The 24,081-nt window shown below is 46.1% G+C and overlaps 3 protein-coding genes across 4 annotated transcripts; 2 read left to right on the top strand and 1 right to left on the bottom strand.

The window, feature by feature from the left end:
• Positions 1–1,522: 1,522 nt before the first annotated feature.
• BTF3L4 (basic transcription factor 3 like 4) lies at positions 1,523–10,964 on the bottom strand. 2 transcript variants are annotated; one of them, XM_054165115.1, is made up of 6 exons: positions 10,741–10,964; positions 8,148–8,211; positions 7,187–7,300; positions 4,330–4,531; positions 3,122–3,181; positions 1,523–2,220 (listed from the first exon to the last, which is right to left on the bottom strand). In XM_054165115.1, exons 1-6 carry the CDS (start codon positions 10,779–10,781, stop codon positions 2,174–2,176), a joined length of 528 nt encoding a protein of 175 aa, XP_054021090.1. In that variant the 5' UTR covers positions 10,782–10,964; the 3' UTR covers positions 1,523–2,173. The 2 variants fall into 2 exon arrangements, with proteins under 2 accessions (XP_054021090.1, XP_009906355.1); XM_009908053.2 differs by lacking the exon at positions 10,741–10,964 and adding an exon at positions 9,330–9,440.
• On the top strand, positions 10,115–23,029 carry TXNDC12 (thioredoxin domain containing 12). The gene is made up of 7 exons (XM_054165116.1): positions 10,115–10,287; positions 14,289–14,349; positions 18,756–18,808; positions 19,445–19,518; positions 19,937–20,006; positions 20,095–20,178; positions 20,976–23,029. Exons 1-7 carry the CDS (start codon positions 10,197–10,199, stop codon positions 21,053–21,055), a joined length of 513 nt encoding a protein of 170 aa, XP_054021091.1. The 5' UTR covers positions 10,115–10,196; the 3' UTR covers positions 21,056–23,029.
• Positions 15,458–16,879, top strand: KTI12 (KTI12 chromatin associated homolog). The gene has a single exon (XM_054165111.1). The coding sequence runs from the start codon at positions 15,524–15,526 to the stop codon at positions 16,244–16,246; it is 723 nt and encodes a 240-aa protein (XP_054021086.1). The 5' UTR covers positions 15,458–15,523; the 3' UTR covers positions 16,247–16,879.
• Positions 23,030–24,081: the final 1,052 nt, after the last annotated feature.

Below are 24,081 nucleotides of genomic sequence, written 5' to 3' on the forward strand. Positions count from 1 at the left end.
ATGGAATAATCATTTCCAATGCTTACTCTCAAGCTCTCACAAAACTACTTTTGACACACTTCCTACATCAGAAACCTATCAGCACAAGTTTTCAGTCTCTGATTACAGAATTTAGGGGGAGGGGACATCCCATACATCAACTCGGAGCAGCTGCTACTTTGAAACATTCTTCACTCATGGCCCTTGAGCAAATGAAGAACACTGCACACACTGTTTCCTAGCATCCCTCATTTGCTCCTCGAGCTTGCAGAGGCAGCAGAAGGCAATTCAGTGTGCCCGTGCACACATTCATGAAGGTATCTCTTCCTTATCCACAGATCAAATGCAGCTGCATTAAGGTCAGCCATACAACAAACCCAAGTTTCATTCAACACTGCAAGGAAAACAGGAGGGTGGGTTCATGGGAGTGTGAAATCCTAAAGCTCCTCCTTAGTCCTGGTTTTATCTCCCTCAGACACTGCCAGCAAGGATGGAATAGAAACAGCTGCTGCCATCCACCTGCCGGTCCTTGGCTAGTGCCACAGGGAGGAGGAGACAACACACCAGAGGCAGCGGTTCCTCTTTTGTATTGGTATTTTATTTGGTAGTAAGGTCCATGTAGTATAGAAAATAGAACAGGAAAACTGAACAAAGCCTATAAAATAAATGCAGGAGTTCAGGTGATGAACCACTTTTGTGGTTCCATGATGATGTCACCAGAACTCAGGTACTGCTTGCCTTGTACTTTTAGTTCTCTAAGCATAGGAACCTACATAAAAAGCTGGTATGTTCCAATTAAGCCATAGTGAAGTGACAGATGTAGAGGGGGAAAAAAATGGCTTTGTTAAGCCACAGCTGCCCTTGACACAGGTTACAAGGATGTCTAACTATACCATAATGCACATTACATCAAGAACCTTGAAAGAGCCTCTGAGAAAACAGGTTCACATTAAGCACTTTAAAGAAAGGTCATAAATACTGCACTGTACCAACAGTACCTCCCAATGTCCTCCTTATGCCTGAGGAGCATTTGTGGTTTTTGAGAAGCTACTACATAGGTGACACCAAACCTAGAGGTAGGTTATAGGCAAAGGTAAGTTACAGGCAAAACAAACAAACAAACATAAAAGAAAATATCCCTTCAGAGCCAGTCATCGCTCAAACTGCCCAGCAGGATGCGAGGCAAAATGCCAACAACTCTTTCCTCCCACCTTCCATGTTGCTCCCACCGTGCACTTGATTCCTAGTGCCTCAAGAATGACAGGGGATCATCAGCTGCTAGTAAATGCAGTCATGCCGAGAGGACAGCTTGAAATTACTCAAGAGAAAAATCTGTTACTGTGCAAAAGTGATGCACTGGACCGTTACCAGCTAGACCTCCAAGTTCGGGAAGTGACATGATGGTAAAGAACCAAAGTGTTTGCTTCCTTTTTTGAGATGGGAAATACTCTACATAATCAACAGAAGAACATACTGCTAAGCCTACATGAAGAGAGTCAAACATTAGCTTGTCCCAAAAGTTTATAGAGAGACTAGGGGGGAAAAAAAAACACAAAGAAAAATAGAGGAAAGTTAAAAAAAACAAAGCACCCTTTTCCAAGACCAAGTTTTGTTTTTTAACAAGTTACTGTACCAAGTGAGCTGGTGAAGCAGCTCACCTCCACTGCCAGCTGGGACCAGCAGAAGGCTGCCAATTCTCATGTGTACAAGAAACATCCCCAAGCACAACTGTGAACAGCAAATTCAACCCAGGTTATGACTTCAGGTCACGTAACGTGGACAAAGTTTTAATCTCAAATACCTTCTTCTGTGCACTATTTGGTGACAATCAAAGTAACAGTGCTGAAGATTGGTGTTCTTTCTACTTCCAAAGGAAAGGGGGAAAAGGTTAAATAAGTGTCCTCCAATTAGTTCTCCACTATATGTACACCCACACACAGACACACACCCACATGCACACACCCCTCCAACTGCACTGACGTTTTCTTTTTGACCAAGAGAGTAGATCCTGGGAGTAAGTGCAAAATGCAAAATCAACTGACAGAAAATGCTGACCAAACAGCATCATAAAAATACAAAATATTTATATTACTGAACTATTAACAGATGATGTTCACTGTTTCTTTAGAACTTTGGAACCACATAGCTGATTTCTTAAATCTAGTCCATGCCAGCTTCCAGAACTATCAATGTTTTAGTTAGCTTCATTCTTTGATGCTTCATCAAAGTTTTCTACGAGATCTGAAAGAGATGAAGATATGCATTATACAGTAATGCCCAGGAACACCACCCTCAGCAGCTTTAATGCAAATGCATGTTACAGAGAAAGGTAAGTACTTTTTTAACTATACTTTTGTACACCATTATTTACAGGCAGATTTCAAAGGGCTTTAGGAAGTATGGTTTGGTTGAACATACACAAAGCACTAGAACTGCAGGAAGACTCAGATCAGTGGAAGTTCGAACATGAAGTGATTAAGACTGGATTTCTGCAGCTGCTCTACTAGCTGCAGCTGAGTCTTGAGCCATCAGCGTTCTTGAACAATACCTGAAGTTAGGCACCCCTTAACTGTTGTGCTCTAACAAACAGAACATTTTAGAGAACTGAGTTTTTATGGAAGGTCACAAAGACATAAACCAGTGCCAGGGCACGAGGAACTGAACCTCTGGGTTTGTTGTTTTAGGTGAGACACCACACAGAGTTACAGCAGAATGTGGTTATTTAGCTAGACAGCTATTCATTGACTAAGAACTGACAATATTTATTCACTGAGGAACTTTCAAGACACTTCCATTGTTTCTTCTATGACAGAAATAGAAATCCCCATTCCACACACTGATTTAAAGACCAGCTGATGACTATGTCAATCATGAGATTTTGCAGCCCTAAACCCCATGTGGATATTTAGGTTACCTGCTCCAACAGCCCTCCCAAGTATTTTAATGTATTTGCACACCAGAATTACACCAATTGAAGAAAGCAAACCTTTTTTCCGAAAGCTAGAATCCAAAGTCATGTTTTAGTGATGCCCAAAGCCTCTCTGAGCAAGTGAGAGTATAATCACATCAGGAGCTAAATAGTTGAATGCACGAGTTGTAGTACACAGACATTAAATAGCCATACAAATGCCTATGTGCCTACCTGGGACGTCGTCATCTTCTTCATCAATATCTTCAGATTTCGGCGCCTTACTATCCAACACTGTAAAAACAAATTTGGTGCCCAGTGCTCATTACAAAGAATTAGGGACAATCACACAACAAACAGGTGAAAGAAGCCAGCATCTCCCCAATCCCTAACAGTGACAAGCAGACAAAGGACTGGGTATCAACAGCAACCAGCACGACCAGAAGGTCTGCCAGTGAACATTCCTATACCAAAGTATCAGCAGAGTCATCCCCAAATGCTTAGGGCTATGAATGCAGAGCTAGCAGAGGACCAAATGATACAGGAAAACAACCAGTGTGACTAAATCTTCTAACTGGAGTCATGTGCCTCAACACAGACCACCACACACAATTCAACTATAACAGGGCCACAACTGTAGAAAAAGTATTTCTGTATCAAGGGTCCTGCATCAAACAGCCTACTGTAAGGCATGGAACATGTTACAGTTCATCTAAAGAAATGCAACCATTTAACAATAGAAGTATTTCTTCTTGGTCTGACTGCACTATCTACAGAGAGCAGAGTAAGTATCCATTGGTGTCAAGGTTGTACCAAAGAAACTGTCTGTCCTAAGTGCAACACATCCATCACAGTCGTTTGAATGGCCAGCTTCAGAGTCCATTTCCTCACTGTATAACTACTCTCCTAGTTACACCACACACCTCCCATGGCTTTTAAATGAATAGGAAATAGTGGCATTAAAAACTGATTTTTAAAAATACTGTATTTTGAATTACATCTTTGATTTTGAGTCATTTTTACAAGTCTCAGTTTAACTGCAAGGGGAATTAGAGAATGCTGCTTCTCCTGCATTCACAACAGAACCATGTTTGGAATGAACAAAGAAAACAGAATTGCTTCCCTGGCAAAAAGAACCTGTTACGTTCTTCCAGGCAACAACAAAAAAAGGGACTTGTGTTTTGTCATACACAGCTGCACACCTGGAATCATAGCTTGTCTGACACCAACTGTATCTTAAACCAGGGCCTTTCCTAAAGCAATCTGGACTCAGTAAGAAGAAAAACAAACCGAAAGCTTTGTTAAACCTGCTGTATTTTCACAACAGTGACAAGCAAAGTGGTCAAAACCACGTGTGCTTTTACGTTGCATGTGAAATCTGGGTTGTAACTTTCAATACTTCATACATTCAAAAAACAATGAAAGAGTCCAAAAAGACCTACCTTGTCTTGGGAACTGTTCAGCTAACTTCCTGAGACTTGTTAAGCTGTCAGCACCAAGCTGGCTTAAGATGCCTGGAAGCATTTCTGTGATCGGTTTAGCCTCTGCATGACCAGTGATTGCAAAAGTGTTAGCAGAGAGGGAAGCTTGAACCTTGGGGTTGTTGAAGTGAATGACTGTTCCATCATCTTTTATCATGTTCACCTGGTTAAACACACCAAGAACATTTACCAAAGCATTGCAGCACCTTCTTAATGAGCATGATAAAAAAGTACATTCTACATCTAAGAATCTACCAAAGCAGCACTCCTCCAGGAGAAAAATACAACCATGATAAATGCACCTGGAAGTGACACCACCTGAACTGAAAATACAAGGTAAAGGTGAAATACAGGTTCATACACACTATGTGAAATACACTTCTTCCATTTGAATGTAATAAACCCTACCACGCAGCTCATGGCTGTTAACAAAGGCAAAACCATGCACAAGTTATTAGACTGTAAGCTAGAACAACCTAGTATCAGGAACTTGCAGGGGGAAAATAGCACCAAAGCCTTTAGCTGTGTAGTTAACACTTCACAAACTCAAAGCTCTAACAGCAGAGTCGTCCCAAATAAGTTTAAGACATCACCCCTTGCAGCTATCTGTGCCCACCTATCAGGGCAACACTTCTGCAGCAGAACTGGCAAAGGCACAAGATTCACAGTGTGGCCTAGTTGCTGAAGCTGCCCAAGGCAAGGATGCCTCCTGACACAGACACACACAACTGGAGGTTTATTCACCCACTGCACAGCAATTCCACTGCAACTCTTTTAAGACTAGGAGCATCACAGTGTGACACCATTCTCTTCCTTCATCTTCTGAGGCACCAAGAATTAGATTTTACAGCCAGTATAGTGGCTTGCTTTGCTCCTACTGTCAATGTTTATAGTGGCATATCTGATTTGGTTTATGGTTCTTAACTTAAAAGGGGAGTTAAAATAGTTGGTTTTTTTCTTCTGGGCATGGCTGAACTATGGCTAAGTGGAAAATAATTTTGTTTGGAAAAAAAAAGGAAGAGAGGAACCAAACAACTGCAATAAACTTCTGCCACTAAAACTGGTAAATACTGGTTGTTTTACAGGGAGGAAATAGCCATTTGGAACCTAAAGATCTAAAATATGACACCATGTGAGTTACCAATCTTCACAAAGCATCAGTTTGAACAGGAAAGCCAGGTGTGTTGCCTTCCTGCAGAACTGAAGATGTCCTGTCCCTTACACCTGGGGAAATGGTGAAGGCTTCAAGCACTGTCATCCTCTTCAATGCCAAAGAAGAACTACTACTGTTTGACTCAACATTACTTGTCTTCCCAAACTCCATCTACACAAAGGTCAACTTGTGTCCACCTGAACACAACATCCTGTGATTATGAACCCAGTAATGGAGGTGGAAGCATGTTGCATTATCTTCTTTCTGGATGTGCTGGAGTGAGTCTAGGGAAGGGCCACGAGGACTATGAGAGGGCTGGAGCTCCTCCTATGAGGACAGACTGAGGGAGTTTGGGCTGATCAGTTTGGAGAAGAGAAGGCTCCAAGGAGACTTTATTGTGGCCTTCAAGTATCTGAAGAGAGCTACAAGAATGCTGGGGAGGGACTTTCTAGGGTGTCAGGGAGTGACAGGACTAGGGGGAATGGAAAAAAATAGAAATGGGTAGATTCAGATTGGATATTAGGAAATGTTCTTCCCCTTGAGGGTGCTGAGACACTGGAACAGGTTGCCCAGGGAGGTGGTGGAAGCCTCATCCCTGGAGATTTTTAAGGCCAGGCTGGATGTGGCTGTGAGCAGCCTGATGTAGTGTGAGGTGTCCCTGCCCATGGCGGGGGGGGGTGGAACTGGATGATCCTTGAGGTCCCTTCCAACCCTAACAATTCTATGATTCTATATGGAGACATTTAAAATCCTTAACTGACTGTGTCTGAATAAAGAGCTGATGTTCTGCAGGGACAAGAAAGATAAATCCAAGCCAGAACAAAAACTGTGTCTCATGGGGTTTGCATGGATGAGCATATATAGCAGAGGTGTGAAAGCTGAGACAAACCACACTACTACACTGCATCTGCCTTTGAAGAGAGGCAGATACTAAGTGACCTCTGGAAGCACCTTGCAATCCTGCTTAAATTAATCACAGATTAACTACTGTGTTTCTCTGAGTACTACAGTAATATTGAGTCCATGATGAAGAAACATCTCCCCCCTCTCACACAGGGGCATCAGTCTCCACAATGGTATGGAAAATACGAGTTCATATTTGATAGGTGCTGAGCAGACATACTGTAGGAGAACCTGAATCTTTTATATTCCTAGAGAAGCTAGGCCTGTAGAGTCTTGGCTGTATTCCAAGAAATGTCACTTCCTGTGATTACCACAAACAATCCTGGTCATTTTTGTGCAGCAAAGGGACCTAATTTTAATAACACAAAGTTCCTACCCCGGGTATTCTTATGCCTTCCTTCACATTCTGCACCACAAACCCCTTCCTTTCAATGTGCCTGCACAGTACACATGTGTAGTGCTCTTGGCTTTAATGCAGGTAGTCCAAGTTCATGAATCAGGAGTTTTGCTCTGCAACAAACACAAGCCACAGACATGACAAGCAGCTTACTGGGTTCTATTGTCACCCTCTGGCCAGGAGAGCCTTCTCCCTTCTAACCATTAATGGGAATGAGACAACATTCAACTAATTCAAATAATTTCACCTATCAGTAACCAGACCTGCAACTTTGTGCAGGAAAGAGAGAAAACTGTTTTTTTTTAAAAATCCAACAATATAGTGAGCTCAATTTCAAAGAGGAAGAAGTTATTTCGTCACCATACCTCTTCAATGCCAGCAATGTTATTTACTGCCAGTTTTTTGAGAGAACTCTGAAGTTTTTTATCATCAGCTGTAGCTGTTCTGTGCACTACCTTCTTCTTTCTGCGAGCTGTTCCCTGCAAAAGAACCAACAGTCAGATGTCCTCCAAGTATCACACCACCTCAACGTTTGAAAGTCATACTGCACTCTGATCAACCTGTCTTTAAAATATGAGAAAGCTCTCCAGTCAAACATGCTTCTCAACTTACTTCCCTTCACCTACAGCCTCAGCTGTCAGTCTCAATTTGAAGATCTTTCTTAGAAGACCAAAAAGACATTAGACAGCAGCAGCATTCTCCCTTCCCACAAAATAATTATAAAAATAGTAAATATCTGACAATATGTAAGAACCTCCTCCCTCCCCCCCCCAGATGAAGACCAAATACAGTGAATTGAAAAGATCAGACTTTCATCACCAAGTAATGAAACATTTTGAAACTCTTGCACAGAGAGCAATTTTGGAATTGCTACTCTGCAAGTTTTTCTCTGACCCCACCTACAGTTAGGTGATTAACACCTCCACTGAACAATTACAGGCTTTTTGGTCATATGAGCTACCTGCTGGCTCAAAGAAACAGCTCAAGAGTCAGATAAGCCCTGGAGCTGGCACAAAGGGAGGAACTCCTCAAAAAGGAAAAGAGAAAGGCAGAACTGGAACAACCAAGAGGTAAAGCTTGGCTTGAGTTTTCACAGGTCACAACAAGTCACTGAATTAAAAAGGAAGCTTACATGCTGGAAGCCACTCACCCAGCAGTTGTGCACTGTTCAGGCACTAGTACAAGAGTTATGACCACTGGAAAACTCTACTTTTCAGGCTTCAAAGGCTACTTCCCCCCTGCCTCTCATGAGCTAAAGGTTGTTTTGAGAAATAAATTTGTCCTTTGAACTGACAAGAAACAGTCAGTCTCTGATGGCTTTCTTACCTTTCCTCCTATTCGGACCTGTGCCTGAAGCTTGGCCAGTTTTTCTTGGTTCATGGTGCTGCGTCTAAAAAGTAAGAAAAAGACACAAATTAACCATCAAAATATTAAGGGGGGGGGGGGGGGGGGGAAGTAGTCCTGAAATTGCAGAGGGCTGTTAACCTTACAGAAAATCGGCCAAAACAGTGCAAGCAACCAGACAAACAAAAAGCTTTGAAGCCACACCACCTAAGCAACACAGCATGGTCTAGCTGAAGTGTCTGTGCCATGATGAGGCAAATCAAAAGGTTCTGCATCAGTCTGAGCTACTGAGAATTCCAAATACACCAGTACACTGCTGGAACCATTTGACTGATCTACTGACTTCAGAACACACACAGCACAGCTGCTTCCAGGAAAACTCCTTTAAGAGGACTAAAAACTACACTACACTACTTGGAATGCTACTTCCAAAAAATTAATCTCTGATACTTTTAGCTAATAAACCAGCTCCAAATTCGATGAAGTTCACATCTTGACAGACTTCCCATATGAACCTCTGGCAAGCTATTCATCCAATTCAATGACTGGAAAGTTAACCAAGTAGCTTCTACAATGGGTCGTGAAGGCCCTTCAAAGGCTGGAAGGCCGGAAAGTCCGAAAGGGGTGTAAAAACGCCTTAAGGATTCCAGCACAAGGCCGGCATCTCCCTGTTCCCAGTAAGTCACCAGTGCTCCCCTGAATGAAGGAAAAAAAGCCCTCTGCGTTTGCGATGTGCCGGGGAGGACGGGCCTCCCGCGGGTGAGTGGAGACTCAGCGAGGCCATACAGCCAGAGACTGCCGAGGAAGCAGCAGGAACTCAGCGCACCGGTGCAGTTCGCTGGCCACCCCCACAGAATGGGGAGCGGGAGAGGATCAAGTCCCCGTCCCTCGGGAGACAAGGCAATACCGCCTGGCTGAGGTGCCGCGGCATGAGGCAAGATTCGCAGGCCCCCCGCCCGTGCAAGGGCTGACCCCGCACGCTCGGCGCCAGGCCTCGCTCCCCCTTCCTCTCTTCGGAGAGCGGTCGGCGGCCACGGCCCCACCACAGCACGCCACGGACGGACGGGGCCGAAATTCTGCAACGCCCCGCGCACGGAGGCGGCAGAGAAAGGAGAGGAGGCCCTGCTGGCGGCCCGGCGCCGAGGAGCGCGGGGAAAGTCTCACCTAAGCGCGGCGGATCCTCCGCAGCCCAACACGCGGTGAGAACAAGATGGCGGCCAAGGAAGGAAAGAGAGGAGCACAGAGAAAGGAAGCTTCGCGCCACGTGACGGCACCAGCGCGCCCGCGGATTGGCGGAGCCGCGGAGCCACACCCCGCAGCGCCAGGAGTGGTGCCACGGCGCGCGTGCGCGCTGCGTGCGAGGCCCCCTGGGAGTTGTAGTCAGGCCAGCACTGACCCGTGCCCCGAGGCGGGCACCGCCGCTTCAGGGCGGGCACCCATGCCGGTTAACCCAAACCGGGGACCCCAAACAGGAGACGCAGAGGCTCCAAGCGTCACCACGCACTATTCGGTGCACAGTCCCCCCTTGCTTGCGGTCGGTCTGACTTTTCCAACAAGGTGGTCAAAAATCGGGATAAAAGGGTTTATTTGGGAAAAGGAAGTAAACCTGGAGAAAATTTATCCTTCTTAGCCTGCTCCCGCCAGGGTAACCCTTGATTTTCTTCACGACAATAGGCAGGGGTCTGGAAAGCCGGTGAGACTGAGGTATTCCTACCCAGGGAGACCTCCGCTACCTGTGCGGAACCGAACTGTCCTGACCGAGACGGACACGGTTGCAGGGCCGCGTTGAGAAACCCATACAGCAACTCCCCACCACCCCTTTCCTTCCGCAGCACCACCGAGCACAGCGGTGCGGCCGGCGCACCGCCCACATCCGCCTCACATCACTTCCTGGGCCCAAGGAAAAAAAAAAAAAAAAAAAAAAGGGAGCTTTTAAAAAAAAAAAAAAAAAAAATCACCTAAGCTGATCCGGTCCCGTTTCGGAGGCTTAGTGGCTGCGCCCAAGGTGCCGCTGCTGCCCGCGCCGACACCATGAAGGCTCAGCCCGCGGCAGCGTCCATCTTCTGCCTGTGCCTGGTGCTGGCGGCCTCCGCAGCCTCCGTCGCGGAAGGTCTCGGAAAGGGTCAGGCAAACGTTTTCTTTGGGCTTTCCTCTCAACTTTTGTCATTGTCGCGAATGGGTTCTCCTGGGTCGGGCCGGTTCTCACAGCCCGCAGCGGGCAGGGGCCGTGAGGGCGGGGGGGGGGCGGGCTGGCCTGGCACTGCCGCCACCGTTTAGCGGAATACCGCCGCCTTTGGACTTTAAAGACGAGGGGGAAGTCTTTAACCGATCTTTAGTGTCGTGGTTCTGTTCTAGCTAAACCCCGAGAAGTTTCGAGGGGGCCCGCTTTCCCGTGGCGAAGGCAAGGGGGGAGTGGGGGGGGGAAACGCAGCCCCTCAGTGCTCCCGCCCTGGCTGGGGCTGCCCGTCAGCTCCTCTTAGCCTCTGCCGGCCCCTGTCTGCAGGCTCCTGCTAGACGGTGAATGGCTCTTGCTTCCCGCCCTCGGCTTCCCTTTTCCTTTCCGACCGCTCCTCACCTCTCCTCTGGCACGCCGAAGCCTCCCTGTGTGATTGCCATGTCCGATAGCCCGGTTCAGTCAGGCTGCGCCACGGCCCCCTGCTTCGCCCCGGGTGGTGGCTTCAGCCCGTCTGAGGGATCGATCTCGTCTAACGCAGTGTGATCAATGACCGCAAGGCTTTGTGGTGTGCATTGCCAGGCGCTCCCATTTGCTTTACAGTTAATTCCTCAGGTGACTTTCATTCAAAAAGAAACACTCCAGTATGTGTTGTGTGGTGCTTTTAAAAAACGTACTGAAACTCACCACGCAGTGAGGTTTAATTTAAAAACAAAAACCACAACAAACAACCAAACAAAAGAAGAAAAAAGAAAGGGAAAAAAAAGAAAAAGAAGGGGGAAAAAAAAGAAAAAAGAAAAAGAAGGGGGGAAAAAAAGAAAAAGAAAAAAAAAAAAAGAAAAAGAAGGGGGAAAAAAGAAAAAGAAAAAAAAAGAAAAAGAAGGGGAAAAAAAGAAAAAAAAAGAAAAAAAAAAAGAAAAAAAAAAAGGGAAAAAAGGAAAAGAAAGAATAATTAAAATTAAAAAAAAAAAAAAAAAACAGTGTAAGTGTTTCCTAGCTGGAACAGTCCAAGCTTTTCCCCGTTTTAAATGTTGGCCTTTAAGTGAAATAGCTGCTCTGTTAATGTTCTGAGTAAGCATGACTTCTGCTTATGGATATTAACTCCAGCACGTTGATATAAACTCCAGCACAGGAGGTTCCACCTCAACTTGAGGAGGAACTTGAGGGCCATGCAGCACTGGAACAGGCTGCCCAGAGAGGCTGTGGAGTCTCCCCTCGCTGGAGACTTTCAAGACACATCTGGATGTGTTCCTGTGCCACCTGCACTAGATTCTATGGTCCTGCTCTGGCAGGGGCGTTGGAATAGTGTGGCCAGCAGGAGCAGGGAGGTCATTGTGCCCCTGGACTCTGCATTGGTTAGGCCGCACCTTGAGTCCTGTGTCCAGTTCTGGGCCCCTCAGTTTAAGAAGGACATCAAGACACTTGAACGTGTCCAGAGAAGGGCAACAAGGCTGGGGAGATGCCTTGAGCACAAGCCCTACGAGGAGAGGCTGAGGGAGCTGGGATTGTTTAGCCTGGAGAAGAGGAGGCTCAGGGGAGACCTCATTGCTCTCTACAACTATCTGAAAGGTGGTTGTAGCCAGGTGGGGGTTGGTCTCTTCTCCCAGGCAACCAGCACCAGAACAAGGGGACACAGTCTCAAGCTGCACCAGGGAAGGTTTAGACTCAAAGTGAGCGAGTCATTCGTCATTGGAATGTGCTGCCCAGGGAGGTGGTGGAGTCACCATCCCTGGAGGTGTTCAAGAGGAGATTGGATGTGGCACTTGGTGCCATGGTCTAGTGGTGACAGGTTGGACTCAATGATCCTCGAGGTCTCTTCCAACCTTGGTGATACTGTGATACTGCGACTCAACAATCTCTGAAGGTCCCTTCCAACCTCTACCATCCTGTGATCCCATGTGCTAACTTATCTGCTATTTGCTCTGCTACAAACATTGTGTCTGGTATGTGTGTGACAGGACATGGACCAGACGTCCTCACCTTACCCATAACTGCTGTGGTAGGGGTAAGACCCCAGCTCCTGTCAGTCCTGGAATCCATGACTCTTACTGCAGCTCTTTGACAAAATTAACATTTGCCTCATTTTTCCCCCACTGCCCCAATAAAGACTTGCACTGACAAAGGTTCAGAAAGTTAAAGTAATTCAAAAGTTTAATTTATTAAAGAGTCAGACACAAGAGATTGGGGATTGCCAAGGAGAAGTGCACTGGCTGCAGGGGATTGAGCTCAAGTTCATAAACCCTAGGTAACATACAACAAAACCACAGACAGAAATCTTTGCAATAGTGGTGATATATAGTGGAAATGCAGCAAAAGCGAAGCCATACATTGAAGGTGCAGTTCTTACTAAGAAGGTATCCCTGCCTTGGGTAGAGGAAAAGGATCACAGCCTATCCACTGTCCTTGTCCAGTCTTCCCCGCCATGCTGCTGCAGAGATATGTTCCTGTCATGGTTTTTTGCACTCTAACCTGTCTGTCTCTGCCTTCTGGTTGAGGTTTAGCATGATTTGGGGGGAGAGTTGAGTCATGTGTGCTTAGCATGTGCTTCACCTGGCTTATTGTACTGAGGGGTGTCAACTTTAACATTAAAATTGCAGTTAATTAGGCAAATGTCTTCACCCAAGCACTATAGCCTTCAAAATCTGTTTCAAAGCTGAGGGGGTTTGTTGGTTTAGCCGTGCTTCAGTAGTTTTAGCCAAAACAGGGCTGTCTTGTCTTCACAAGACTGCTTCCTTCAGCCATATGGCAGGTGAGCTTCATGGGTCTTCAGTTAACATAGAGGGCTCTTGGTTGTAAAATGACCTTGCCCGTGAAGCGCATTCTATTAGCCTGAATTCCTGTCCCATGGTAAGCTAGGCAGTTACCCCACATAGCACAACTAAATATTTGATATGTTGCATCATATATGTGCATAGTTGATCATATCAGGAGAGAAGAGAGGGCAATAAAGATACTGTGCCAGCTGTTCACTGCTCCTGGATGCTGAACTAGGATGCCTCAAGGTTTTGCTGACTTTGTTTTTGGCTTTCTCCAGCTTCTTTGCCATACTTGCCTGTTGCAGACAATATCCACTCCCCGCTGTGCCAGCACTGGGCAGTCTGCAGCTCCCAACCCCTCTATAGCTCCCCAAATCTGCCCTAGGCACTGGGGGTTGTTGACTAAGCCAGACCCTCAGGGATGGGAAGTGGCAAACAGAGGCTGATAATTTGTCATTCAGTACAGGCGTGAATTACTGGAGCCTTTAGGCCTTTGAGGAGGTCTCCCAGGGGAGTTCCCCTATGAACAGTTCCTGGATCTCCTTCATCTCAGCTTTTTTGTTGTTTTCAGCCATGTGCTGTGTTGGGTATAGGGTCAAAAAAATCAGTCAGCCCCTGTACAATCACTGACTCTTCTCACCTGACATAAGAAGACTCGTTGCCTTGATGTGGGCTATTCCCTGCAGCGTTCAGTCATGGAGTTCTTGCTTACTCTTCTGACAGCATTCTCAGCAGCAGTAATGCTTAGCATGATAGTTCGAGAGCCATTAATGATCTTATGTGGGCCTAAACATTTTTTAGTTTCAAATTCAGAGCAGTTGAGGAAGACAAATGCTGACATGTTTGATTTGTCACTAACCAGTTAATAAACGTTAACAACTGAGGAGTAACCAGAAACCCCTTCAGTTTTAATCTATGCTTGGGGAATTTAAGTGACATTTGCATACATAAAAATATTCATGAGTGTGGCATGTCTCTGTTAATTAATTTCAGTGGGATTTTCCCCATAAGGCTGTGTGGGTTGGGTTTTTTTGCAGAAGCCTTGCCAGGACTGGGATTATAGTTGGCTTAAAATGAAGGGGAAAAAAAAAAGAACATAAAATGAGGTGGAAATATTCCTAAGGGTCAGACTGGTTTCCTCTGTTAGTTGCCACGTTAAATTATGCAGCATTTATAAACCCTTCTCTCTGGCAGGTTTTGGAGATCATATTCACTGGAGAACACTGGAAGATGGGAAGAAAGAGGCAGCAGCCAGGTAAGTTGACTAAATACAGAAAAACGTCTTTAAAGACATTCACAAAGGTTCCCTCTCACTCCCAAATTAATTCACAGAAAAGAGAGGAGTCTTTGACAAGCATGAAGGTGGCTTAGGAGACTGCTTAGATCCTTAGAGCTCATTAGGGAGAAAATGTGGAATTTTGTAACTTTGCTGAGACTACCTGAGTTCAATCGCTGGTCTGATTAGATGATGGAATTCCCAGCATGTCTTTGAAGATAAAATAATTGAGTCAAGAAAGACGTGGTTCTTGGATCCCCAAACGCATGTTTAAGGGGATCAGTTGTTTAAGCAGAAACTTTCTGGGGCTAAGCTTAAATTCTCTGTGAAAAGGTTAAAAATGGCATTCTGACACATTTCTTTCCTCAGGATTTCTTCTGTTTCTTGTTGAAAAGGAAAGTTGTCTGCTTATACTATATGCTTGAGAAGGAAAATTGTATGCTTGTAGGTTCTGCTTGTACTTATTTAAAAGCATAACCTAGATCTGACAGTGCTGGCATGGGCAGAAATTCCATCTGCTTTCCAGGTTTGCTTTCATTGAATTCTGCTCTCAGACTGAGGCACCTGTTAAGTTCTGCACTCTAGTGTAGACACCAAATAAACCCAGACAGCGTGGTTTTTACAATGGGATATTTTAATGTTTATTTGATACAATTGCATAAAAATATATATTATTTCAGTATCTGGATGAATAATTGCAGTATGACGTTGCAGTGAAGCAGAGGCAGCTTTAAAGTGAGATGGAGGAAGGAGAGATGGCTGGAGACGCCTTGTTTTAACGTTTCCTGTGGGCAAAGGAAGGGATACAGCTCCCGTACAATTAGTGGGCGCCTGGTTCTCAGCTGGTACGAAAGCGCTTTTCAGCGGGAGGCCTGGCAGGACGGTGCCCCTGGGCCAGGCGCGCTCTGCAGGGAGGCGATTGCCCTTGGGATAGGCGCTTGCGCCGGGCTGCCGAGCCCGCGCTGCCGAGCCCGGGAAGCAGCGGAGGCGCGGGGCTGCGAGGCGTGGGGCTGCGAGGCGTGGGGCTGCGACGCGCAGGCCGCGGTTGCCTGGGCGACCGACAGCGGGGGTGGGGTGGTGTGGTGCGGCCTGCCCCGAGCGGAAGCAGTCGCCGTGTCCGTCCGGGTCGGAACGGCGGCGGGGCGGACGGGGCATGCCGCTGGTGGTGTTGTGCGGGCGGCCGGGCAGCGGGAAGAGCCGGCGGGCCGCGGAGCTGCAGGAGGCTCTGGGCGGGCCCGAGAGGCAGGCGCATGTCGTGGCCGAGGCGGAGGGCGGCCGGTCTGCGCTGCGGGCCGAGGTGGAGCGGCTGCTTAGCCGGCGGGACGTGGTGATCGTGGACGCGGGTAACGAGCTGCGGAGCATCCGCTACGAGCTGTACTGCGCGGCGCGGCAGGCGGGCACGGCGCGCTGCCTCCTGCACTGCGCCGGCGGCGCGGGCCGCCCCGACGAGCCGCCCTTCGAGGCTCCCGACCCGGGCAACCGCTGGGACCGGCCGCTCTTCACCGTGCACGGCGAGGAGCCGCTGCCGCTGGCCGACATCCGCGCCGCCCTCTTCGAGAGCGCCCCGCCGCCGCCGCACCGCGCCACCCGCACCCAGCCCCTGCAGTCCTGCAGCTTCCTTCACCACCTCGACCGCGTCACCCAGGAGGTGCTGGCTGCCGTCATGGCCGCCCAGAGGAGCGGGGCGCAGCCCGGGGAGCTGGTCCGCGTCCCCGGCGTCGCAGAAGGGCTGGTGCTGAACCGGCCCGTGAGCATGGCTGAGCTGAGCCGTCTGCGGAGGCAGTTCATCAGCTACACCAAGATGCAGCCCAGTGACGAAAACTTGCCCCAGCTGGCCAGCATGTTCCTGCAGTACCTGAGCCGCAGCATCCAGTGAGCCCTGTCACCTGTGGTGCACACGGCAGTGGCCACGATTTGGTCCCAAAGTACTTGCAACAGGAGGAACACGCCTTCCAGCCACGGACCTGGCAGAGCTCGGGGCCAGCAGATCACATATTGGATCATGTGGCAGCAGCAGCTCTGAGAGGATGGATGCTGTGTCCTTGCAACAGCTGTGCAAGCTATATTGCTAAGAGGATCTACTGGGATGCTGTTGTCCCACCTCCCCAGTTGCATCCTTTGAAAGGAAGAGTTACTGTTTCATCCCCAAGCAAGTGAAGTCTCCTATGGAGACATAAACCACAGTAAGCAAACAGTGTCTGAGCATGAAAACCTGAAAGGAAAACCTTTCCCTTCCGTGTTGGCATGTGTATGTCTTGAATAAGAAGATTGCTTTTCCAAGATTGTCTCCAGATTATGTCAAGCTGCAGAAGAAACTTCAAGTCCAGAACTGCACCAGGCTGTGTTTTTAGGGTGTGACTGTTTCATAAAACCCTGCTGAACACAAGAGATAGATTTGCAAGCTCTGCACAAACAGAAAGGTGCTGGCTTGGCAAACTCAAACCTCTGTTTCAGGTTTAACAATAAAATGTGTGCCTTAAATGGAGGCTATGTCTTTTCTGTGCAAGGTCAACATCAAATGCCTTTGAAAACACACAATTGTTTAAGAATGGGTGCTCCCACAGGAAGACTGGGCTAAAACGTCAGTTTGTGCTGGGTGAAACTCTGATGAGTCTGCACCAGCTGTAATGGGTAACTTAATTCTGCACTTGGCTTCAGCTATTTCAGTCTTTGCTATACCACATATACAGCTAATAGAAGCTTTTCACTTCCTGGTGGATACTTAATCCCTGTCTTTAATAACCTGTGTGTGTTGGGTTTAATGGTATGAGCAGTGCTGCCTGGGAGGCAGAGCTGCTGTGAGGCAGGAAGGCTTCCTGCAGTTAGAGTGGCTGTGCAGGTATCAGCTGCTAGCTGGTTGTACACATTGCAGGGCTGAGGAGCGACTGCAAAAACTGATATAAGGTTGTTTTCCCAGTCAAAGAGAATAAAGCTGTGAAAATAGGTTCAGTATCTTGAAAACCTCTGTGAGTTCTCACTAAGAGTTGGTATTCCAAGACTACAAGCACATCTGTTTCAAATCTGCTTTGAAAATTTAACTTTAGAAACAAAAGGTGTGTGCCAGTACTGATTACCAGATGATTTCACTCTTCTAAAGTGAAGCACTGATCTTTGATGATAAGAACAATGTGTGTTTCCCAGGCTTAGGTCAGCCTATGCTCAAGAAGGAGGCAAAATCATGTTGGGTTATATGGAAACAATGGGGGAAAAGGTGCATTTCATCATCAGGAGAGGATGGTGATACAGCCCAAGCTTTGCTCCTTACTGCAAACAGTCCTATGTAAAGAAGATGGTACCACTGATTGGTTCCAAGGGGCAGACTTCTTGTGAACTACTCTAAGTGGTAATGGCTTCCTCTCTACCCATTCTGGCTTCCAAAGGCCAGAACTGAACGCTGCAAAGATGTCTTTTGTAGCTCTTTGCAGCTAAACTCATACATCAGTCCTGGTAGTAATTCATTCAGTCACTGATTGTGCACAAAGCTGCTTGTGAAAATTTCACTTTATTTTTACCCCCTAAGAGCCCAATGAGTTAACAGTGGCAGAAAGCTCACAGCTTGCTTTGTTTGGCATATCCTGAAAGAAGTAGCCAGGTTGTACATTCTCTCTAGATTACTTCCTTCCCTTCACCTAGTATTAGGCTGGTTTTACTGATCTGGGAGCTGTATCATTACCAGCGTCCCTTGGATACTAGTCCTTAGTTTAAAGGTTTTATTGGTAAGAGGAAAGGGATGAGATTCCCAATTCCTTGTTCTTAGTGTTACTTAGCTTTCTGGCCTAGTCAGGATTCACCAGTTCAACTGCTGGATGGTAGAAACAATGGCAGTGTTAGGAAGGATTTCCTCATGCAGAAAGCATGGAGGTAAGTGTTGTACTACCTGGATGTGCTCAATAGGAAAAGGAAGTCACCTGTAGTTGTTTCACCTCTATTGTCAGGTAAAATTGATGCATAATAGCCAGGAGCAGTGAAGTGGTGGATTAACTGAATCACCCACACTAACAACAGGGAGTATGTGAGATGTCTTCAGTGCCTCTGTCTAATCACAATGCAGTCTGGATACATTGTCAAGGAGCCTCGAGAAGCTGAACTTGGTAAGGAGGTGAACTGCTAAAGAGATTTTTTGAAGGACAGGGATAGATACTAAAGTCTCTACAAGAGCTATTGGCTGGCAGTTAAAATGAATTGTTATTGCACATGTTTGAAGATTGGGAAGTCTTCCTGCAAGACAACCTTAAATGACAGCAGAATCTCTTTACATCCCTCGTTTGCTGTTCAGTTTAGCCTTTGCAGAAATCTGTTGAAATGTAACACAAGTTCAACTGCAAGCTTTCTTTGATGGTTTTGGTGGTGTTTTTATTTTTCTCTTGTTTTCTTTTATTTTCCAGTGGTTTGCCTCTTATGGTTATCATCCACAAGTCTTGGTGTGGAGCTTGCAAAGGTAAGTATTAGAACTCGTTGAAATTTCTAGGGAGCTGCTGTATGCATATCGTGTAACCACGAGAAACCTGAACTCTCTGCATTCAAAATGTAGCTAAAGGTATTTGTGTTTCATTTAGGGTGGTATGATATTACACCACCTCACCTACCTCTTAGCACTGTCTAAAGCCAACCATGCCTAAATGCAGCAAAATAATCAGCTGTAATAGTGCACTTGTGTCGTGGCTGCAGTTTCTCCTGCACTTAGCTCTGAAAAATGGAACAGAAGGAGTGGTTTTCAAGAATTCAGTGTGAATTGCCATGCTCTTTCAGTATTTGGGTATAATGGCTAAGCTTAAAGGATGAGCTAATTGAGTGAGAGCTTTTTGTTTCTGTTCCATTGGTTCAAATCTGTCTGTTGGCCAGGCAGGCTTCATCATATGGTTGCCCAGCAAGCCTCAGTTCCCTGCTGTTCTGAGCCTGGCTTGAGCAGGTAGATACTTCTATTCCATTTGCTTACTGCTTATGGAAGAGTACCAGCACTCCAGAGGGAGCAGTGAAGTTGAGAATTTGAATGCTGGCTTGCCTGCAAATCTGAAATCTTTTCCACTGTCATCACACTCCTTTTCATTTTTTCTTTTCCCTCCTCCTCAATTAGCCTTAAAGCCGAAGTTTGCTGAATCCAAGGAGATCTCTGAACTTGCCCATAATTTTGTTATGGTCAACCTTGAGGTATGCTGCCCTCTGATTTGTATTCATGCTACTGCCTAGAAATTAACCATTTGGTTGCACCCTGGTTTGTGTCTTCAGTCTGGTTATTTCAGTTGCGTTTACAAACCTGGCTCTATCATGGTCTCTAACAGTTTGTGCCTTGTGCCATTCTGTTCCTGCAGTAAAGGAATTTACATTCACTCTGTCATGACATATCAAACATTCCTACACAGAATTTTCACAAATGATACTTGTTTAGGCATAAAACTTCCTTCCCTTTGAGAGTGGAAGATGCTGCACTTACCTAGGCTCTGCTCAGAGTGTAAATTGATCAGGGTAAATGGAATCTGAAGGCAACAGCTTGTTGGTTTAAAAGGAGTGCTGTGTTTTGTTACATACCTTGCTCATGTGTTCTCCCTCTCCTGTCTTGCTTTAATAGGATGATGAAGAGCCAAAGGATGAAGCCTTTAGTCCTGATGGAGGTTACATTCCCAGAATCCTCTTCATGGGTAGGGCATCTACAGCTGTTGTATCTTCTCACAGGATTGTGTTGTTGTTGTCTTATCTAAATGTCCTGTTTGATTTCTTGTTTCATAGACCCCAGTGGAAAAGTTCACCCAGAAATCATAAATGAGAAAGGAAACCCCAGCTACAAGTACTTCTATACCAACGCTGATCAAGGTGGGTGCTAAGTAGTTTGAAGTGCTTTTAGAATCATTCAGAATCATTATAGAATCATGGAATTGTTGGGGTTGGAATGGACCTCAAGGATCATCTAGTTCCAACTTCTCTGCCATGGGCAGGGACACCTCAGTTTGCTCAGAGCCACATCCAGCCTGGCCTTAAAAACCTCTAGGGATGAGGCTTCTATCACCTCCTTGGGCAACCTGTTCCAGTGTCTAACTACCCTTGTGGTGAAGAATTTCTTCCTAACATCCAATCTGAATCTACCCATTTCTATTTTTTCCCATTCCCCCCAGTCCTATCACTGCCTGACACCCTAAGAAGTCCCTCCCCAGCTTTCTTGTAGGCCCCCTTCACATACTGGAAGGCCACAATAAGGTCTCCTTGGAGCCTTCTCGTCTGCAGACTGAACAGCCTCAACTCTGTCAGTTTGTCCTCAGAGAAGAGCAGCTCCAGCCCCTCTGCTCATCCTCGTGGCCCTTCTCTGGACACATTCCAGCATGTTCAGATCCTTCTCGATTCACCTCATGATTCATAATCATGATTCACCTCACTACCTTCTGTAATGTTTGTGGGACCTAGATGTTGTCTCCAGCTGTGGCATGGAATATGGTGCCTTTCCCAGCTACAAGGAGTTGGGAAAAGGCTGTAGAATTGCTTGGGGTTTTCGCCACAGGCTAATTTGTAGATCTGCATTCTGTACCTGTGTTGTTTTAAAACACTTTCAATACCAGTCCATCTTGATGTTTTCATGTTGAGATTAACAGTTGGTATCTCTCTGCCTAATCTTTCAGTTGTCCAAGGGATGAAGGAGGCCCAGGAGAAGCTAACAGGTGATGCTTTCAAACAAAAACACCTGGGAGATGAACTATAATGAATACACTGAATGGGGCTTTTCTGTCACTTCAAAACCCTCAACGGAAATGATTAAACAGAGCAAGAATGTAGGTGCATTGGAGGGACATCATTCTCCGGTCCACAACGTTAGGTTAATCCCCTGCTCAGAGTTCACACACATCATTGATTGCAGTGTTATCTCCTCTGCCTGGCAGTTTGTGCTCTTAATGGTTATTTGCAAGTAGGTAATGTGCAAACACATCACTTCTTGTGTTTGAGCAGCCACTAATACTTGGTGTTAAAAGGGAGGTGTGGAGGACAGAACCTTCATTTGAGGGCAGTATGATTGGAGTAACTACAGAGCAGCTGACGTTTTGACACTTAATCAGGGTCAGATCCCTCCTTCCTCACTGGTATTATGTGATCCCATAGTTTTTACTGGGAATTCCTATGAACAGGACATGTTCCCAGGCCAGGTGTTTTCTAGACCTCCCAAACCATGAATTCTGCCACTAAGCCAAGTAGACTAAATGTCATGAATGTCCAAGCAGCATGTGAAACTATTAGCTCTGCAAACATATTTTTTTGTATGTGTGTAAACCTGTGTGGTTCATTTTTCTTTGCCTCTGGGCAGCAGTGTAACTTTCTCACCTTTTGATTGCTGCCCAGGTGAGGGTGGGTTATAGCGAAGCTTTACGGGGGGGGTTTCCCTTGATTCTCTGAATGTTTCTTGGTGAATGCCTTGCCATCACATTGTACTGTACTTTTGTACCAGGGTGAAAAATTAAACCTTTTTAAACAGAAGCATGCAGACAGTGTTCTGTGCTAAAGGGTGTAGCTTTCCATTCTTAAAACTACCACAGGATGGGGGGGGGAGGAATATATTTTTATGTTGCAGTGGTTGTTAATGTTGAATGTCACAGCTGAAGAAGGTTTCTCCTGATTATAATTCAACTACAATTCAGCCATTCTTGCACTATCTGTACTGTTGAGGGCAGAATTAATACCTAGTGTTTATCTACTGGAACTGAGAAGAAAACTGAAGGGGAAAAAGCTCCCTCTTCGTGACCTGCCGATAACGTTTCCAGCACAGCCCAGGATGCTGTTGGCATTCTTTGCCACAAGGGTGCGTTGCTGGCTCATGGGCAGCTTGGCCTCCACTTGCGCTCCCACCTCCTCCTCTGCAAAGCTACCTTCCAGACTGTCAGCCCCCAGCCTGTACTGGTGCACAGGTTATTCCTCCCCAGCTAAAAGACTTCGCATTTCCCCTTCTTGAACTTCCTGACAACCCTCTCTGCTCATTTCTCCAGCCTGTCAAGGTCCTTCTGCACAACCATCTGGTTGTCGGCCACTCTCTGGCTTTGTATCTGAGCTGTTGAGAGAGGACTCTACCTGTTCATCCAGGTTGTTAATGAAGGTGTTAAAGTATCAGCCCCAGGGTTACTCCATTAGTGATGAGCCCCTTCCAGCCCAACAGTTTGGCCAGTTTTCTGTTCACCTCACTGCCTATTTCATCAGTTTGCCTGTGAGAATGCTGTAGCAGACAGGTCAAAAGCCTTAGTAAAGCCAAAATAAGCACCACCTCCTGCTCTCCCCTCATCCACCAAGCTAGTCATCTAAAGGAAGAAAATCTGGTCCAAAAGCTGCTTGCCATAGCTTCCCTTAACAGAGAGAATTTTTTACAGGTACTTGTTGAAGAGCTCAGGACATTAGTTGGGGTAAATTGTACACACTAAACCAAACTTGTCTACTGAGTCCATTTTTACTGTTCCTTAAGTGTTATGAATTCTGCTTTCCAGGGCATTACAAGGCAGGGACTCAGTGGAAATAATGGGATTAGTGCACATTACAATTGCCCTGCTCAGCTACTAAAACTTGCTCTTACAGGTTTTATCCTCTGCTTCTCTTGCAAATTGTCTGATAAATTAACAATGAAATAGAAGTCTAAATGTGTATCAGCCTTCAAAGTAAATAATTCTGTGCAAGCCCTGAAAAAGGATTTGTGTTTTGCAAAACTCTTCTTTCCTTTTTTGCTCCACCTGTATCAGCTGACCTAATAAAAACCAGGTCCTGTCTGATGCTCCTTATTTCATCTATAGCCTTCCACTGTCATGACTGTAAAAAGCCTTTGCTACGTCTTTCTCACTTGCCACCAGAGGGAGGACCCTGCTTGTTCATCTGGGATAGGATTCAATAAATAATTAAACCAAACAATTTCTGATGCAAAATAGTAGAGTGCACCCTTCCCCACCCTCCCTTTCTCTTGCTCTTTTCTAGACCATGCTTTTGTCCTCTGTAGCAAGATGGATCTTGCCACTGCTATCCTGCTGGGTGTTTAGCTGGGGTCTCAGTAGAGTATGATACAGGTGCTGCCACAGCTTGATGGCTGGCAGCAGCCAGTTAAGTGTAAAAGCTGTGTCATATCTCTGGCTTGCAGGGTAAACTGACTTTAGATCTGCTTCTGTATTTCTCTTTCTATCCTCTTAGTTTTATACCTGGACATTTTAGTTCCTAGCTTCTAATGCAGATTCTTTACACCCTTCTGCTTTTTAAGGTGATACTGCTGGTTGGCATTTTTCTTCTGCTCAGAAGAGAGGGATACATCTTGAACCTTCCATCCAACAGTTGTTTTATGTGTATGGTGTAACTTTATGCACCTGAGCAACTCCACAGGGTTTAGAGGGCCTGCTACAGCTCAGTGTTTGTTGCAGTTGTGGTTCAAGTTAATTATATGTTGCAGCAGCTCAACAGCATGCAGTAACCAAGGCTGCAGGCTAGCTTGTCCACATCAGCTTTGCTTTGTGTGCTGCCCATCTGTATATGACTTGCAGTAACCTGCATATTTACATCACTTCCTAGAAATCTCTTTGGATTCTCATCTTCTGTTCCTTTTATGGCAATAATAAACCCCAAAGACACTTCAAAATTCTTAGGAGAGACCCAGGGAACTGCCAGGCCAAATCAATCTCATGTAAACAAACCTGCTGTCAGCTTCCCTTTCTCCCAGAAACAACCTACAGAGGCAAACCCCCGAAGTTAATTAAAGAGTGACTGGATTGCAGC

This window comes from Dryobates pubescens, chromosome 11, assembly GCF_014839835.1.
Source record: "Dryobates pubescens isolate bDryPub1 chromosome 11, bDryPub1.pri, whole genome shotgun sequence".
Lineage (NCBI taxonomy): Eukaryota > Metazoa > Chordata > Aves > Piciformes > Picidae > Dryobates > Dryobates pubescens.

What these genes read in the sequence shown, in the direction of transcription:
- TXNDC12 (XM_054165116.1), top strand. Translation starts at nt 10,197, where the DNA reads ATGAAGGCTCAGCCCGCGGCAGCGTCCATCTTCTGCCTGTGCCTGGTG. An exon ending in AAGAAAGAGGCAGCAGCCAG is followed by an intron (nt 14,350 to 18,755) that starts GTAAGTTGACTA and finishes TTTATTTTCCAG; the next exon opens with TGGTTTGCCTCTTATGGTTA. An exon ending in CTATACCAACGCTGATCAAG is followed by an intron (nt 20,179 to 20,975) that starts GTGGGTGCTAAG and finishes CTAATCTTTCAG; the next exon opens with TTGTCCAAGGGATGAAGGAG.
- BTF3L4 (XM_054165115.1), bottom strand. Translation starts at nt 10,781, where the DNA reads ATGGCAATCACACAGGGAGGCTTCGGCGTGCCAGAGGAGAG. An exon ending in TGAACAGTTCCCAAGACAAG is followed by an intron (nt 3,182 to 4,329) that starts GTAGGTCTTTTT and finishes TTGTTTTTACAG; the next exon opens with TGTTGGATAGTAAGGCGCCG. An exon ending in AGAAGATGACGACGTCCCAG is followed by an intron (nt 2,221 to 3,121) that starts GTAGGCACATAG and finishes CATCTCTTTCAG; the next exon opens with ATCTCGTAGAAAACTTTGAT.
- KTI12 (XM_054165111.1), top strand. Translation starts at nt 15,524, where the DNA reads ATGCCGCTGGTGGTGTTGTGCGGGCGGCCGGGCAGCGGGAAGAGCCGG.